Here is a 14,953-nt window from a genome sequence, read left to right as displayed (position 1 = left end):
AAGATACCACTTTAGAGTCCTTAATGAAGAGCCCTGCTGTGCTAGAGACAGAATGAAAAGAAGAATGTCAGACAGAGAAGCAGAAAGAGGGTTAATAGACCTTTCTGTACAATAATATACAAGGCATTTCCAACAGCAGGCGTATACCGTTTTAGCGAAGGGGCGCCTGGCTGCCAAAATAACTTTACAGACTTCATGAGGAAAGTCAAAAGCCATCAAATGCCGCCGCTCAATCTCCACGCATGAAGGGGCAGAGTTGACAGGTTTGAGTGGAGAACCCTCCCCTGCTGCTGCGACAGAAGATTCTCTCGAAGGGGCAGCCTGATCGAAGGATTGATTCTCATTTTGAGTAGCTCGGGATACCAGACTCTCCGTGCCCAATCCGGAGCCACTAACATGACTCGGGCCCGGTCGTTCTTGTTCTTCTTAAGAACTCTGGGCAGAAGTGGTATGGGCAGAAATGCATATAGGAGACCTGAATTCCACTCACAACAAAAAGCATCGCCGAGCGTTTGCCGACTTGGAAAATCCAACACGCCATACTGCTGACATTACGTGTTCTCTGCGGAGGCGAACAGATCTAACTAAGGCTCTCCCCACTGCTGAAAGATCATTGCGCCACCTTCGGGTGGAGACATCATTCGTGATACGGTAGGCATCGACGGCTGAGTTCGTCCACCCTAGCGTCTAGAGAACCTGCCAGGTGTTGAACCACTAGGGTGATGTCCTGCTGTTCCAGCCATGTCCAGAGACGCAGAGCCTCTTGACAAAGGGTCCATGACCCCACACCGCCCTGCTTGTTGCAGTACCACATTACAGTAGTGTTGTCTGTGAACACCTGCACTAACTTCCCTGTCACAACAGGAAGAAATGCTTTCAATGCTAGCCGGATTGCCCGGAGCTCTAATAAGTTGATATGGAGCCCAGACTCCGTCGGAGACCAGAGGACCCTGATCTCTGCCTCTCCCAGATGGCCGCCCTGTCCCAGAAGGGATGCATCTGTCACTACTGTGAGATCTGTTTGGGGAAGGGAGAGGAGTCTGCCTCTGACCCAATCGCGGTTCAGTTCCCTCTGAGACCTGAACCGTGTTGGTAAGATTTTCCCTGATGCTGTGCCCAATGGAACTTTAGGTCCCATTGAAATCCCTCATATGCCATCTGGCTTGTTTGACTAATACAATGCAGGAAGCCATGAGTCCCAACAGCCTCAGAACCTTTCTCACCAAAATACAGGATAAAGGCCGAAACATCTGTATCATAACCTGAATATCCTCGACTCGCTGCTCGGGAGGACAGGCCCGAAACTGCACTGTATCCAGAACAGCTCAGATGAAAGGGAGCTTCTGAGAGGGAGTCAGGTGTGACTTTGGTACGTTTATCATGAACCTCAGCAAATGCAGGAGGTCCACTGTTGTCTGAAGGTGGGTAACAAGAGCCTGGGGTGTAGGAGCCTTAAACAGCCAGTCATCGAGGTAAGGGAAGTCTTAGATCCCTAACCTGAGCAGATGAGCTGCCACCACCGCCATCACTTTGGTGAACACTTGAGGGGCACTGGTGACACCAAAGGGGAGCACGGTAAACTGAAAATGCTCATGGCGCACCTTGAACAGCAAGTAACGCCTGTGGGCGGGCAGGATGGGGATGTGAAAATACGCATCCTGCAAGTCCAACGCTACCATCCAGTCTCCTTGGTCTAGGGCTGACAAAACCTGAGCAAGATTGACCATCTTGAATTTCTTCTTTTTGAGGAAGAGATTGACATCCCTTAAATCCGAAACAGGGCAAAGACCCTTTTTCTTTTTGGGAATCAGAAAGTAGCGGAATAACAACCACTGCCTACTTCTGATATTGAGACTCTTTCTATGGCTCCCTTGGTCAAAAGAGCCGTTACTTCCTCAGGGAGTAAGATCAAATGATCCCCCATCAGCCATTCTTTTACCGGCGGGATAGAGGCAGGGAAAGACTGGAAGGGGAGGGAATAGCCCTTCTGTATGATCTGCAAGACCCATTTGTCCGATGTTATGGATTGCAAGTGAGGGAGATTAAATTGAATCCGCCCTCCAACTGGATGGACATGGTCTTGCAGAACCATACTAGGAGGGCTTGGGCACTGCAGAAGAGGGGGGCTGGGTGATGGATGACCTCTGGCTAGACCCTCTGGGTCTGAAGGTACCACGACCGCGTTCACGCACTGGATGTTGTGATGTCGGAGGACGGTGGCTAACCTGTTGTTGGTGTGGTACTGCACACCTCCCGAAGCCTCGAAAGGGGTGATAGACAGACTGCTCTCAAACAGGTGCTGAAAGACCCAAGAATCTGTACGTAGCTCGAGAATCCTTGAATCTCTCAAGCGCAGAATCTGCTTTCTCAGCAAAAGGGTGTGTGCCATCAAAAGACATGTCCATCAAGTTTGACTGGACATCCCCCGAAAAGCCAGTGGTACGCAGCCAGCTGTGGTGTCGGAGGGCCACTGTTGAAGAGATTGCTCTGCCTAGCGAGTCTGTCGTGTCCAAGCCACACCTGATGGTAAAGTTGGCTGCATCTCTCCCATCCTTGATAGCCTGGCTGAGAGTGTCCCTTACGTCCTCCGGGACCTGGGGCAGCACTTCTGCCACTGTATCCCATAAAATATGGGAAAAACAACCCAATAGGCAAGAGGTGTTTACCAACCTCAATGCCATGCTGGAGGAAGAAAATATATTTTTCCCAAGTTGGTCCAACCTCTTGGATTCCCTATCGGGGGGGGGGGCTGGGAAGGCACCACTGGAAGTGGAGGCTTGGACCACCGAGCTCTCCGGGATGGGGTGTTGGGTGAAGAAACTAGGGTTGCTTGGAGCTGGCCTATGGCGGCGGCCGACTGCCCTATTCACAGGAGCCCCTGTGCTGGGTTTGGACCACGTTCCCGGAAGGACAACTGTGAGGGCTTCATTGAAGGATAACATCAGCTCTGATATAGCAACCCTTGGCTGAAGCACCTCTGTTAGGAGATTAGTCCTGACCGGCACTGTAGGCAAGTCTAGGTCCAAAACCTAAGCTACCCTACGCACCACCATGGCATAAGATGCCCCCTCCTCCGTAGTCACAGCGGGAGGTGAGAGCATACCAATATCTAGAGACGTGTCCAGTCCACTGGCCTCCCCTAGATCCTCATACCAGTCCTGTTGTAATCCACATTCTAAAGGGTCCTCAGACCCCTCCCATTCCTCTACTGCGTCTGGCTGATCTAAATAATGCTCAGACAATGATCTGGGCAGAATTGGCTCCGCGAAGTCAGAGTCAACGTCATACGACGTCGCTCCGGATCATCTGGAATAAGGATGGGGCTGCCACTGGTGGGCACCGGTGGCGGAATCGTCGACGTTGGAACCGCCGCCGGAGGTCGACTGTGAAAGACCAGTGCCGGTCCGGATCCAGTATCGGATCCCGCCGGCATCGAATTCGAAGGGGGCCCTGCTGACCCCGCGGGGCCTGAAGATCCACCCGAGGGTGCAGCCTGCTAAAAAACAAGACGCATGGCCTTGTAAAACTGTTTTATTTGAGCGGGGGTCGATCCGGTCCCCGGAAAGGGGGGAAGACGCAGAGTCGACCCTGGCGACGGCTCTGCAGAACCACGCTCGGAACGTCGACGTTCCCTAAATGCCTCGTCGGCCGACGGGCGTGGCGAAGACGAAGTCCGCTTGGACTTCTTCTTCTTGTGCCTCTTACTTTCGGATGACCTTGAATGCGAGGAAGAGGACTTGGGGCTCCGGGATCTCCGCGGAGTCGCGCCGACCGAAGACAAATGTTGGGCCGCAAGAAGCTTAAGGGATCTCTCCCTCAAGGTCTTCGGCGCCACGGCCCGACAGTCGGAGCACGAGGTGGAATCGTGGTCCTTCTCCAGGCACCAAAGACAAACACGGTGCGGATACGTCACCGACATGGTGCGATGACACGCACCACACGGTTTGAATCCTGTCTTTCTCGGAAACATGACTTCAAACAGTCAAAAAAGCGTCAACAAACCATCAAAGCAGGGTAGCTCTTTCCGGAACTGCGCTTAACCGGCGCGGAAGGAAAAGAACTGACGTACGCGTGCCGAGACGGCGTCTATATAGACAACCGTGATGTCATAGACGGCTCCAATGACGCTGACGATGCACGCGGAGCTGGTCGACGCACGTGGATCCGAACGACGACCCCCGACGGAGCGCGTGCAGTGTACTGCTCAGAAAAAACTCCGGATTTGAAGCTGACACCAGGGAATTCTAAGGTAAGGAAGCTGCAGCTAGAAGTCCCTATCAGATCTTAGCTTCTTGTGCCAGTGCTTCTATGACTCAAAGTCGTTCCTTTGTGTTGAGGGCCTGGGCCCTGACTTCCGTTAGGATTTTATTAAGGATGGGAGCAATGACCTGGGGCTTGTTCCCAGAGGGACTGTAATCGCATCTTGCTTGTTGGACATAGTTGTGCTTTTGGGATCGAAGTATCAGATCACTGAGTTCTTGCAGCTTAGAGTTGATGTCCACAATGTATTTAGCCATGATGTTAAGTAGGTCAACTTGGATGTCTTGCTTTTCCACCTGGTGCTTTATTGCCACTGTCCTGACGTCAAGTGTCAACAGGAGGTAACTCCAAGTGTTGGCGGGCACCTCCGAATGTTGCTGAGGATTTTGTGGGCTGTCCACGAACGGGCTTAGGGAGACTATGCTATTTATAGGCTCCAGCTCTTGCTTTTTGGGGGTTACTGGGGGATTGGTGGTCATATCCTACATGATGCTGAGCGCCTCCCCAAAAGAAACTCCGAGTAAATCTATATCAGAGGGTTCAGTTGGAGGTGGAGCATGGGGACTAACAGAGACCCGGTGGATTCAGTCCTGCCTTATGCTCAAGCGTGAGGATTGGTCCTCCCAGATGCTGAAATCCAAGACTGAAGCCAGCTCTGGGGAGGGTGCTCTGGTGGGTACAGCCTTCAAACTCCCTTCCGTGAGGGGGAGGAATGGATTGGAGTTATTGTTGCTAGGGGCCGGCCATTCTGACTCTTTCGAGTTGGAAATTTGACTTGTAAGTTGACATGTGGGTAAGTGGACCCTTTTAAATTCTTTATCAGGGGTCTTCCCTGTAGTTCTTAATTCTGACGGGTCAGTTGAATCCTGAGAGGTTGAGGGCAGGATTGTTAAAAAGTTGGTCATTTTGTGACCTGCTTTTTCTGCTGACAGAGCTGGGGTGGATTTGCAAGAGTTCACCCTCTGTTTCACAAGCTGAGCTCCTTCATTTGTTGAGGAGACTGTAAGGATTGACAAAGAGTTCTCTTCGCTGGGGAGCTCTGTCTGGTCCTTTTTTATGGCTGTTTATTCCCTCCACGATTGCAGCCATACAGCAGTCCTCATCCTACTGGACCTATCGGCCATCTTCGACACGGCCTCACACCTCACCCTCTGCTCCAGGCACCGCACAGAAAGTATCTGCGTAAAGACCCTACTGTGCTTACGCTTCTTACTGTCTGGTAGAACACAGAGAGTCAGACTCCCGCCACACCTCCCCGAACCTACGGAGATTAGCTGCTGAGTTCACAGGGATCCTCCCAGAGCCCCTCAGTCTTCAACATCTACATGGCCCCGATAGCATCCATCGTCAGGAACCACAGGCTGAACACAGTCTCCTATGCCGCCAATACCCAGCTGATCATCTCAATGCCTGATAACCCCACTGCTGCCAAGAAGAATTTCCACAATGAGATGGAAGCCTTTGCCACCTGGATGAAGGACAGCTGCCTCAAGCTCAACTTTGACCGAGATCCTTACCCTGGGAACATCCACCTCAGCCTGGGACAACTCCTGGTGGCCATCGACCCTTAGCAGTCCCCCAACCCCACCCCAAAAAACCATGCATACAACCTCGGCTTCATCCAGGACTCATCGCTCCCAATGACCCACCAATTGAACTCAGTTGCATCCTCCTGCTTACACACACTCCGACTTCTCTGGAAGATCTACAAATGGATCCCAAAGGACTGCCGCAAAACCGTAACCCATGCCCTGGTTACCAGCATATTCAACTATGGAAACATCCTCTTCCCAGAAGAACCTGAAGAAATTACAGCACATCCAAAACGCCTCCCCCAGACTCAACCTGGACATTCCCCACTGCAAACTTATCTTCAACCACCTAAGAGACCTCCACTGGTGTCCTACTGAGAAAAGAATCAAATTTGAACTCCTCACCCACGCTTACAAGGCCCTCTATGACCTAGGACCTGCCTAACTCTACCACATCATCACCTTCTACTCCCCCACCAGACCTCTCCACTCCACTCAACAAGCACTAGCCACCTTACACTGCATACTAAAGGCCTCGGCTGGTGGAAGCTCCTTCTCCTACCTTGCAGCAAAGAGCTGGAACACCCTGCCGCCCCTGCACCTCAGGCAGTCACCATTGCTGACTTAATTCAGGAAGGGCCATAAAACCTGGCTTTTCAACTGAAGCTCAGAGGACAAACCCCCCTAGCACCCTGAGACCCTTACAGGACCCTTACAAACCCTGATTTGATTTGATTCACACAGCTGACCCCTCTCGCACATAACATTCACACACGCTGTCTTCCCCTCCAACGATATGGCATGACTTTTCTCACATCCAGGGGCGGACTAATCCTTAACTCAAGCTAAGCAGCAGATGGGCCAGCCACAGTAAAAACTCTGGGGACAGTTTCCTCCTGATTCAGGGGCGCTTCACAGTAAGTGTTTGCATGCCTCCTTATTAGTATCCTGAAAAGAAAAAGTGTGGTTCCACAGTTGCATTTTGCAGGAAACCTTTGCTGCAGCTCATCTCTCATAGTAATCTTGGAAACAAATGTTAACACCTCACAGCCAACTTTGTACTGCTTACTTTCGCAGTACGCATAGTAGCATGAGGTAAATCCAAAAGAGGTTGCTCAGCTAATAAATACAAATACACAGGTAGGCATTCAGTTCACATCAAAACTTCCTGTTTTAGAAAGGCCACTGCAGAGGGTGTAAGATTTAAAGCTGTAAAATGGTTGTTGCAATCAAGTAAGGAGAAAACATTATACTAACAATAAACATGACGAAACAATCTCTATTTAATTAAAAAACAATGTGGCACAGTTTTTTCGTTTTAGACTAAACAGAGCTCATATAAGAATGTATAAAAACTTCGTAGCACTGCAGCTTTAAAATATCAAGTCAAATGTACCGCCGCTTTCAAATATCAAGCCAAACACTATCTACAAACATGGCTGGTTATAAGGTTGGATATTTTCTACGCACATGTTTGATTTTCTATATTTTTGACAGTTGAAAAATACAGTGGGCGAATGTACTATTTTTTTAAATGTTTGAAAATAAGATAACTTACCATCACTTCCACGTGATGTGGTGGATCTAACATCTAAAGAACCTTTCCGTCTATCTTTATGTCGGCAGGTCTGAAAGTCTACAAAAATGACAAAATCAGATCATGTGGCAGAGCAAGAATTACCAATTAATTATAATTATTTCACAGTTTACCAAACGTTTTAAACTATTTACCGAAACACCTAACCAGTTACAAATATGTGGATATTGCTCCACAGAATAACTAAAATAATCAAAATACTATTCGACTGGTTTTGTAAGTTTACTCCATATATGCAGAATTATCATTATTTTTGTTACTGTAATTCTATTTTTCTCCCTGTGCAACTTTCCTTGATGTTGTTTTTTCCTCACCCCTGCTATAGTTCTATAGACATATTCCGCTTGATAATGACAGGTGGAACCCAATAGCCTTAGGAGATCTTGACTGAAAGTGAGCTTCAGAGGGAAGTGTTCAGTGAAAGATATTTAAATTCATATTTTTATATAATTCATGCGAACGAGGCTTCTTCATAACAATAAGTCTTAAACTGAAGGACAGCTTTGTAATCTGGCCGTTACTCCGGGGGTCCGTTACACACTGAACTAAAGAAATGAGCAATAATTATAAGAAAAAGCCTTATTTTCCATGAGTTTATAGAGAGAGAACTCCTTCTAATGGATAATTTGAGTCACATTTTGGCGTGAGACTGAACACGTTAAGCAAAAACAACCATATCATTAAAATATCACACATGAATGAAAACATTCTTTCCGATGGATACTCTATAAATAACTGTAGGCACCAGTCTGGATCTGAAAAACTAGTCTATACTCAAAAGGGGTCAGAGAGGCTACACCCACAGCACCACAAGGCATTACTAACCAAAGTAATTTATTGCCTCCGTAGCAGTATCACACAATTCTCCCACACCATAAAAGCAAGGAAAAAAAACATACAGCGCTCGACCTAGTGTGTACTCAGAAAAAAAAGCCACTGAATAAACAATCCTTATAACAGACATGGAAGTGTGTGTAGGAAAGTAGTCTCTAATTGGCATGGTCACCCCCACTTTTTTCCTTCTATCAGTGTGCTTAAACTGTCTTCACTGGGATCCTGCTAACCAGGACCCCAGTGATTGTGCCCTCTCCCTCCAAATATGGTTACCTTGGACCTTTCTGTACTCCACAATTGGCATACTGGTGTCCCCTTATAAGTCCATGGTACTTAGATACACAGGGCATTGGGACACCCTAACTTTTTGCCTTTGCTGATGCTAAGTTATGACTTGAAAGTGTGCTGGGACCCTGCTAACCAGGCCCCAGCACCAGTGTTCTTTCCCAAACTGTACCTTTGTCTCCACAATTGGCACAACCCTGGTACTCAGGTAAGTCCCCTGTAACTGGTACCCCTGGTACCAATGGCCCTGATGTCAGGGAAGGTCTCTAAGGGCTGCAGCATGTCTTATGCCACCCTAGGGACCCCTCACTCAGCACATGCACACTGCTTCACAGCTTGTGTGTGCTGGTGGGGAGAAAATGACTAAGTTGACATGGTACTCCCCTCAGAGTGCCTTGCCAACCTCACACTACCTGTGGCATAGGTACGTCACCCCTCTAGCAGATCTTACAGCCCTAAGGCAGGGTGAACTATACCACAGGTGAGGGCATATGTTCATGAGCACTATTCCCCTACAGTGTCTAAGCAAAACCTTAGACATTGTAAGTGCAGGGTAGCCATAAGCGTATATGGTCTGGGAGTTTGTCAAACACGAACTCCACAGTTCCATAATGGCTACACTGAAAACTGGGAAGTTTGGTATCAAACGTCTCAGCACAATAAATGCACACTGATGCCAGGGTGCAATTTATTGTAACATACACCCAGAGGGCATCTCAGAGATGCCCCCTGAATACCTACCCGACTTCTAGTGTAGGCTGACCAGTTTCTGCCAGCCTGCCACACACCAGACATGCTGCTGGCCACATGGGGAGAGTACCTTTGTCACTCTGTGGCCAGGAACAAAGCCTGTACTGGGTGGAGGTGCTTCTCACCTCCCCCTACAGGAACTGTAACACCGGGCGGTGAGCCTCAAAGACTCACCCCTTTTGTTACAGCGCCCCAGGGCATCCCAGCTAGTGGAGATGCCCGCACCTCCGGCCACGGCCCCCACTTTTGGCGGCAAGGCTGGAGGAGATAATGAGAAAAACAAGGAGGAGTCACCCACCAGTCAAGACAGCCCCTAAGGTGTCCTGAGCTGAGGTGACCCCTGCCTTGAGAAATCCTCCATCTTGAGTTTGGAGGATTCCCCCAATAGGATTAGGGATGTGCCCCCACCCCACAGGAAGGAGGCACAAAGAGGGTGTAGCCACCCTCAAGGACAGTAGCCATTGGCTACTGCCCTCCCAGACCTAAACACCCCCCATAATTCAGTATTTAGGGGCTCCCCAGATCCCAGGAAATCAGATTCCTGCAACCTGAAGAAAGAAGAAGGACTGCTGACCTACAAGCCTGCAGAGAATGAGGAAGACGACAACTGATTTGGCCCCAGCCCTACCGGCCTGTCTCCAACTTAGAAAACCTGCTCCAGCGATGCATCCGACAGGGATCAGCGACCTCTGAAGCCTCAGAGGACTGCCCTGGACTACAGGACCAAGAAACTCCTGTGAAAAGCCGCCCTGTTCAAAACCAGCTACTTCTTTGTAACAAAGAAGCAACTTCCAAGGACTTCACGTTTCCCGCCGGAAGCGTGAGACTCTACACTCTGCACCCGAAGCCCCCGTCTCGACCTGCAGAAAACCAACACCTCAGGGACGACTCCCCGGCGACTGCGAGCCCGTGAGTAACCAGAGACGACCTCCCTGAGCCCCCACAGTGACGCCTGCAGAGAGAATCCAGAGGACCTGAAGGAACCGAACTTCGACGCAGGAGGGACCCCCAGGTGACCCTCTGCCTTGCCCAGGTGGTGGCTGTCCCGAAAAGCCCCCCCCTGTGCCTGCCTGCACCGCAAGAGTGACCCCCGGGTCTCTCGATTGAAACCTATACAAAACCCGACGCCTGTTTTGCACACTGCACCCGGCCGCCCCTGTGCCGCTGAAGGTGTGTTTTGTGTGCCTACTTGTGTCGTCGTCCCCCCCGGAGTGCTCTACAAAATCTCCCTGGTCTGCCCCCCGAGGACTGGCAGAGTGGAACCGGAGCATCCTTGTTCTCCATAGGCACCTATGTGTTTTGGGCACCTCTTTGACCTCTGCACCTGACCGGCCCTGAGCTGCTGGTGTGGTAACGTTGGGGTTGCCTCGAACCCCCAACGGTGGGCTTCCTTTGCCCCAGGACTGAGACTTGTAAGTGTTTTACTTACCTCCTAATCTAACCTTTACTTACCTCCCCCAGGAACTGTTGATTTTTGCACTGTGTCCACTTTGAAAATAGCTTGCCATTTTTACCAAGACTGTACATATTGTTTTCATTCAAAGTTCCTAAAGTATCTAAGTAAAGTAACTTACATTTAAAGTGTTGTAAATCTTGAACCTGTGGTTCTTAAAATAAACTAAGAAAATATATTTTTCAATATAAAAACCTATTGGCCTGGAGTAAGTCTTTGAGTGTGTGTTCCTCATTTATTGCCTGTGTGTGTACAACAAATGCTTAACACTACCCTCTGATAAGTCTACTGCTTGACCACACTACCACAAAATAGAGCATTAGAATTATCTTATTTTGCCACGATCTTACCTCTAAGGGGAAGCCTTGGACTCTGTGCACACTATTTCTTACTTTGAAATAGTATATACAGAGCCAACTTCGTAATTACCCATGGGCCGAAGCATGCAGTGTGCCACCCATGGGAGCCCATGGAAAAATGTGTCTGCAGGCCTGCCATTGCAGCCTGGGTGAAAAGGTGCTTGCACCTTTTCACCACGTGAAAACAACTTTTGGTGTAGGTCACTACACCAGGGCACTGTAAGTCCCCCCTATGGTAGGCTCTTCCAGCCCAAAGAGCAGGGTGTGGGTTCCAGTGTGCGATTGCCCCCCTGCATGAGCCCCTACAAACTCCAGTTCTACTTCACTGGACTTCGTAAGAGTGGGGATGCTATTTTACCCATATATTGGATACAGGTCTGTACCTGTATCCAGCTACATAATGGTAACTTCGAACCTGGGCATGTTTGGTATCAACAATGTTGGAATCATTTCCCAATACTGTTGCCAGTACTGGATTCATGATTCCAGCACTCTAGGGGCTCCTTAGAGGACCCCCTAGTATTGCTCCTAGCAGTCTTTTCCAGGCATCTGCGCTACTGCAGCCCTTCAGGCAGGTTTCTGCCCTCCTGCTGTTTGACCAGCTCAGGCAGAAGGCAGAACAAAGTATTTCCTGTGGGAGAGGGAGGCAACACCGTCTCCCTTGGAAATAGGTGTTACAAGGCTTGGGAGTGGTAGCTTCCCCAAGCCACCAGTTTGCTTTGGAGGGCACATTTGTAGCCCTTCTTGCATAAAATCAGTTTGCACAAGCCCAGGGACCTCCGGTACGTGCTCTAGCGGGAAACTGGACAATGGAAAGGGGAGTGACCACTTCCCTGTCCATCAGCACCCCAGGTGTGGTGCCCAGGGCTCCTCCAGGTGGCCACTCGATTCTACCATCTTGAAATCAAGCTTTGAACAGGCCCCTGGGAGCATCTGAGTGGCCAGGTCAAGCAAGTGATGTCAGAGACCCCTCCTGATAGGAGATCACCTTGCAAGGTGAGCAAACCCCCGTTTAGGGCTATTTAGGGACTCTGTTGAAGGTGGGTGCCCAGATTCGACATGCAAGACACCATGAGGACTCCTCTGCATCGTTTACTTCTCCTCCTGCTGCGTGGATCTGCTCTCCTCTGGAGTCACGTGGATCCTGCATCACAGGTGGTAGTCTGGCATGGTCCCCTTGGTCCTCTCTGCCCACTGTCCAACTTGGGAGATGGTGAGCCCTTGCTTCTCCTTGCAGGACAGTACCCATGTGCACTGCAACTCTTGCAGCAAGCAAGGCTTGTAGTCTCCTGCTCCAAGGAATCTTGAGGCTCTGTGCACTTCATCCTTCCAAGGACAGTCTCTTCTCTGCTGCTCTGGTGATGTGGGATGCCTTTCCAGGAGTGCCTGTTGGGCCTCACTGCAACTTACTGTGCCTGCTGCCAGTGGGTTGCCTGTAGGGGCTGCGACAATGTCTGGTGACTCTCCCGACTGCTGAGGGTCAGCCAAGACTCCCCTCGAAGTGTCAAGTCCCCTGGACCTTGCTGGTCCTCTTCAGCCTTGCAACTCTTCTTTTGCTCCTCTTGCATTTGCCAAGGCTTGTTGGTGGTTCTCCTACACCACTGACCATCTGCGACCCGATGTGAGACACAATATGCAAGGAAATCCTTTGTTCTGCCTTTCTGGGCTTGAACAGATCAAGCAGCAGGAGGGCAGAAACCTGCCTGAGGGGTGGCAGCAGCTGGGCTGCCCGGAAAACCTTGTAAGACTGGTGGTAGCAATGCTAGGGGTCCTCTAAAGAGCCCACAGAGTGCATGTAATCATATTTCCAATACTTGCAGCAGTATTTGTCACGCCGCGTGCTGTGGTCGAGCCGATCATCCAGCTCGGGACGCGGCCGCAGGATGCACAACACCCCTGCAATTTACAATTTTTATTGAGGCCCCAAAGTGGGCATGGGTCCTCGATACATTAAAGGCGCAACGTGCCCCTGCTAGTTCTTGCCTCCCCCCACCCTTCATTTTCCCCCACTTACCTTATGCTTCTTTTTTCTTTCTTCTTTTCTGCCTACCTCGTTTCTTCCTGATTTTATGCCTTTATTTCATGTCCATGATTCTTTTCTCCTTCTCCCTGCATGCCTTTGGAACCTTACTTAACATGGTGACATTTACTATGGATTTCTATGTCATGTTCCCAATCCAATATGGTGTCTTTTACTTCCTGCCGGTCACTTCCTGTTCTTTGGGTACATAAGGTGTGTGATTCCTGTTCTCTTTGCGCTGCAACACTTCCTTTGGGTGGTGATCTTCGCTCCTGTTCTTCTTTACTTTTTGTTTTTGTTCCAGGAGTTCCTATTCAAGGTTTTTTCCCTTTTTGTTTTTTTTCCCTTGGGGACTCCTTCTGGAGGGCACGGACTTGCTTTGGCGTTCCCTCCGTCAGCAGCACCGTGGCTACCAGAAAGGGTTGCCCCTACTTGGGTCAAGGCAGAACCTATAAGAACCAAGACCTCGCCACATTTCCAGTGGGCCACAGACACAGACAACGAGAAGGTCGTGACAGTATTGGGATATGATTCCGACATGTTTGATACCAAACCTGCCCAGGTTCGGAGTTACCATTATGTAGCTGGACATAGGTAGTGACCTATGTCCAGTGCATACATAAAATGGTATCCCCGAATTCACAAAGTCCAGGAAAATAGATCTGGAGCTTGTGGGGGCACCTCTGCTAGTGCAGGGGTGCCCTTACACACAGGTACTTTCACCCTGCCCTCTGGGCTGAGAGAGCCTACCATAGGGGTGACTTACAGTGAACTGGTCCAGTGAACTGTAATGAAAACAGGTGAATGCACCAGTTTCACGCAGACTGCAATGGCAGGCCTGCAGAACCCTTTGCATGGGCTCCCTTTGGAAGGCAGAATAATTTCTGCAGCCCATAGGTCTCCCCTGTTCCATTAACGTGGGCATCCCTGCACATGTTCACAAGACATAACTTGCTGGACAGCCAGGTCCGCAGAGACTGATATTTTGGTTGTTCGGTCCTGCAGGACTTTCTAGTATGATATTGGTTGGCAGCCACTGCCGAGGATGGTATTGCTTGGGTATCTGTAATAAAGGTAAGGAATCTGCAACTAGAAGTCTCTACCAGATGAGCAAGGTACTTACCTTCGGTAACAAATTATATAGTAGAGGCATATTCTAGTTGCAGATTCCTTACCAACCCGCCCATCCTCCCCGCAACTCAAACTGATTTCTAGGGACAGAGATTCCCTTTTCAGGGCCCCAGTTCTTGCGGACCATTCTCAGTGTTCTTCATGGCTCCACGCTACTGGCATGCAAAGTCAAAAAAAAAAAAAAAAACTATTGTCAGTGCGCTGGGATGGCTCCTAAATGTAACCACGACGTCATCATTGCGCCAACAACGTACAAGGAGTCTACCAAGGGCACCTGATGGCGCACAAGGGTACTGTTCGAAGAAGAATCTTTGGATCCATTCTGACGCCTGAAGGAAATTCTAAGGTAAGGAATCTGCAACTAGATAATTTGTTACCAAAATTAAGTAACTTGTTTGTCTGTTCTTTCATTGGTCCCACTGGCATTTTTTCTGGCTTAACCACATATAACACACTGAAGATCCTCTGCTTTCTGATCAGTTGCTCGAGGTGAACGAGGGGTAGCCACCGATCTTCTAAGTGGATGGACACTTGGTTCGGTTGTCGTCGCTTTCTCAAAAGACTTAGGTCATCGTAATGACATTGGCGGTAAAAACTGCCTAGCGCCGCGTTGACGGCCGTCCAACATACCCTCACCACGGCTAACATCCGTCTGTCATTTTATGAGCACTGCCTGAATTCCACCACCATAAGGGCGGAAATCTGACAGTGATCATACTGGCGGTCAGTGGT

The 14,953-nt window shown here is 49.6% G+C and overlaps 1 protein-coding gene across 3 annotated transcripts in view; it reads right to left on the bottom strand.

Annotated features, from left to right (window-relative positions):
• PDE8A (phosphodiesterase 8A) overlaps positions 1-14,953 on the bottom strand; it is a 2,216,737-nt gene that overhangs the window by 825,021 nt on the left and 1,376,763 nt on the right. For all 3 annotated transcript variants that reach the window (XM_069222557.1, XM_069222555.1, XM_069222556.1), the window contains exon 12: positions 7,351-7,428. In XM_069222557.1, the coding sequence (XP_069078658.1) occupies positions 7,351-7,428 (78 nt within the window). The remainder of the gene's footprint in view (positions 1-7,350; positions 7,429-14,953) is intronic.

Source organism: Pleurodeles waltl, chromosome 3_1 (assembly GCF_031143425.1).
Source record: "Pleurodeles waltl isolate 20211129_DDA chromosome 3_1, aPleWal1.hap1.20221129, whole genome shotgun sequence".
NCBI classification, from domain to species: Eukaryota; Metazoa; Chordata; class Amphibia; order Caudata; family Salamandridae; genus Pleurodeles; species Pleurodeles waltl.
The sequence above is the reverse complement of the archived record's forward strand: the minus strand, read 5'-3'. Positions and strand labels throughout refer to the sequence as shown.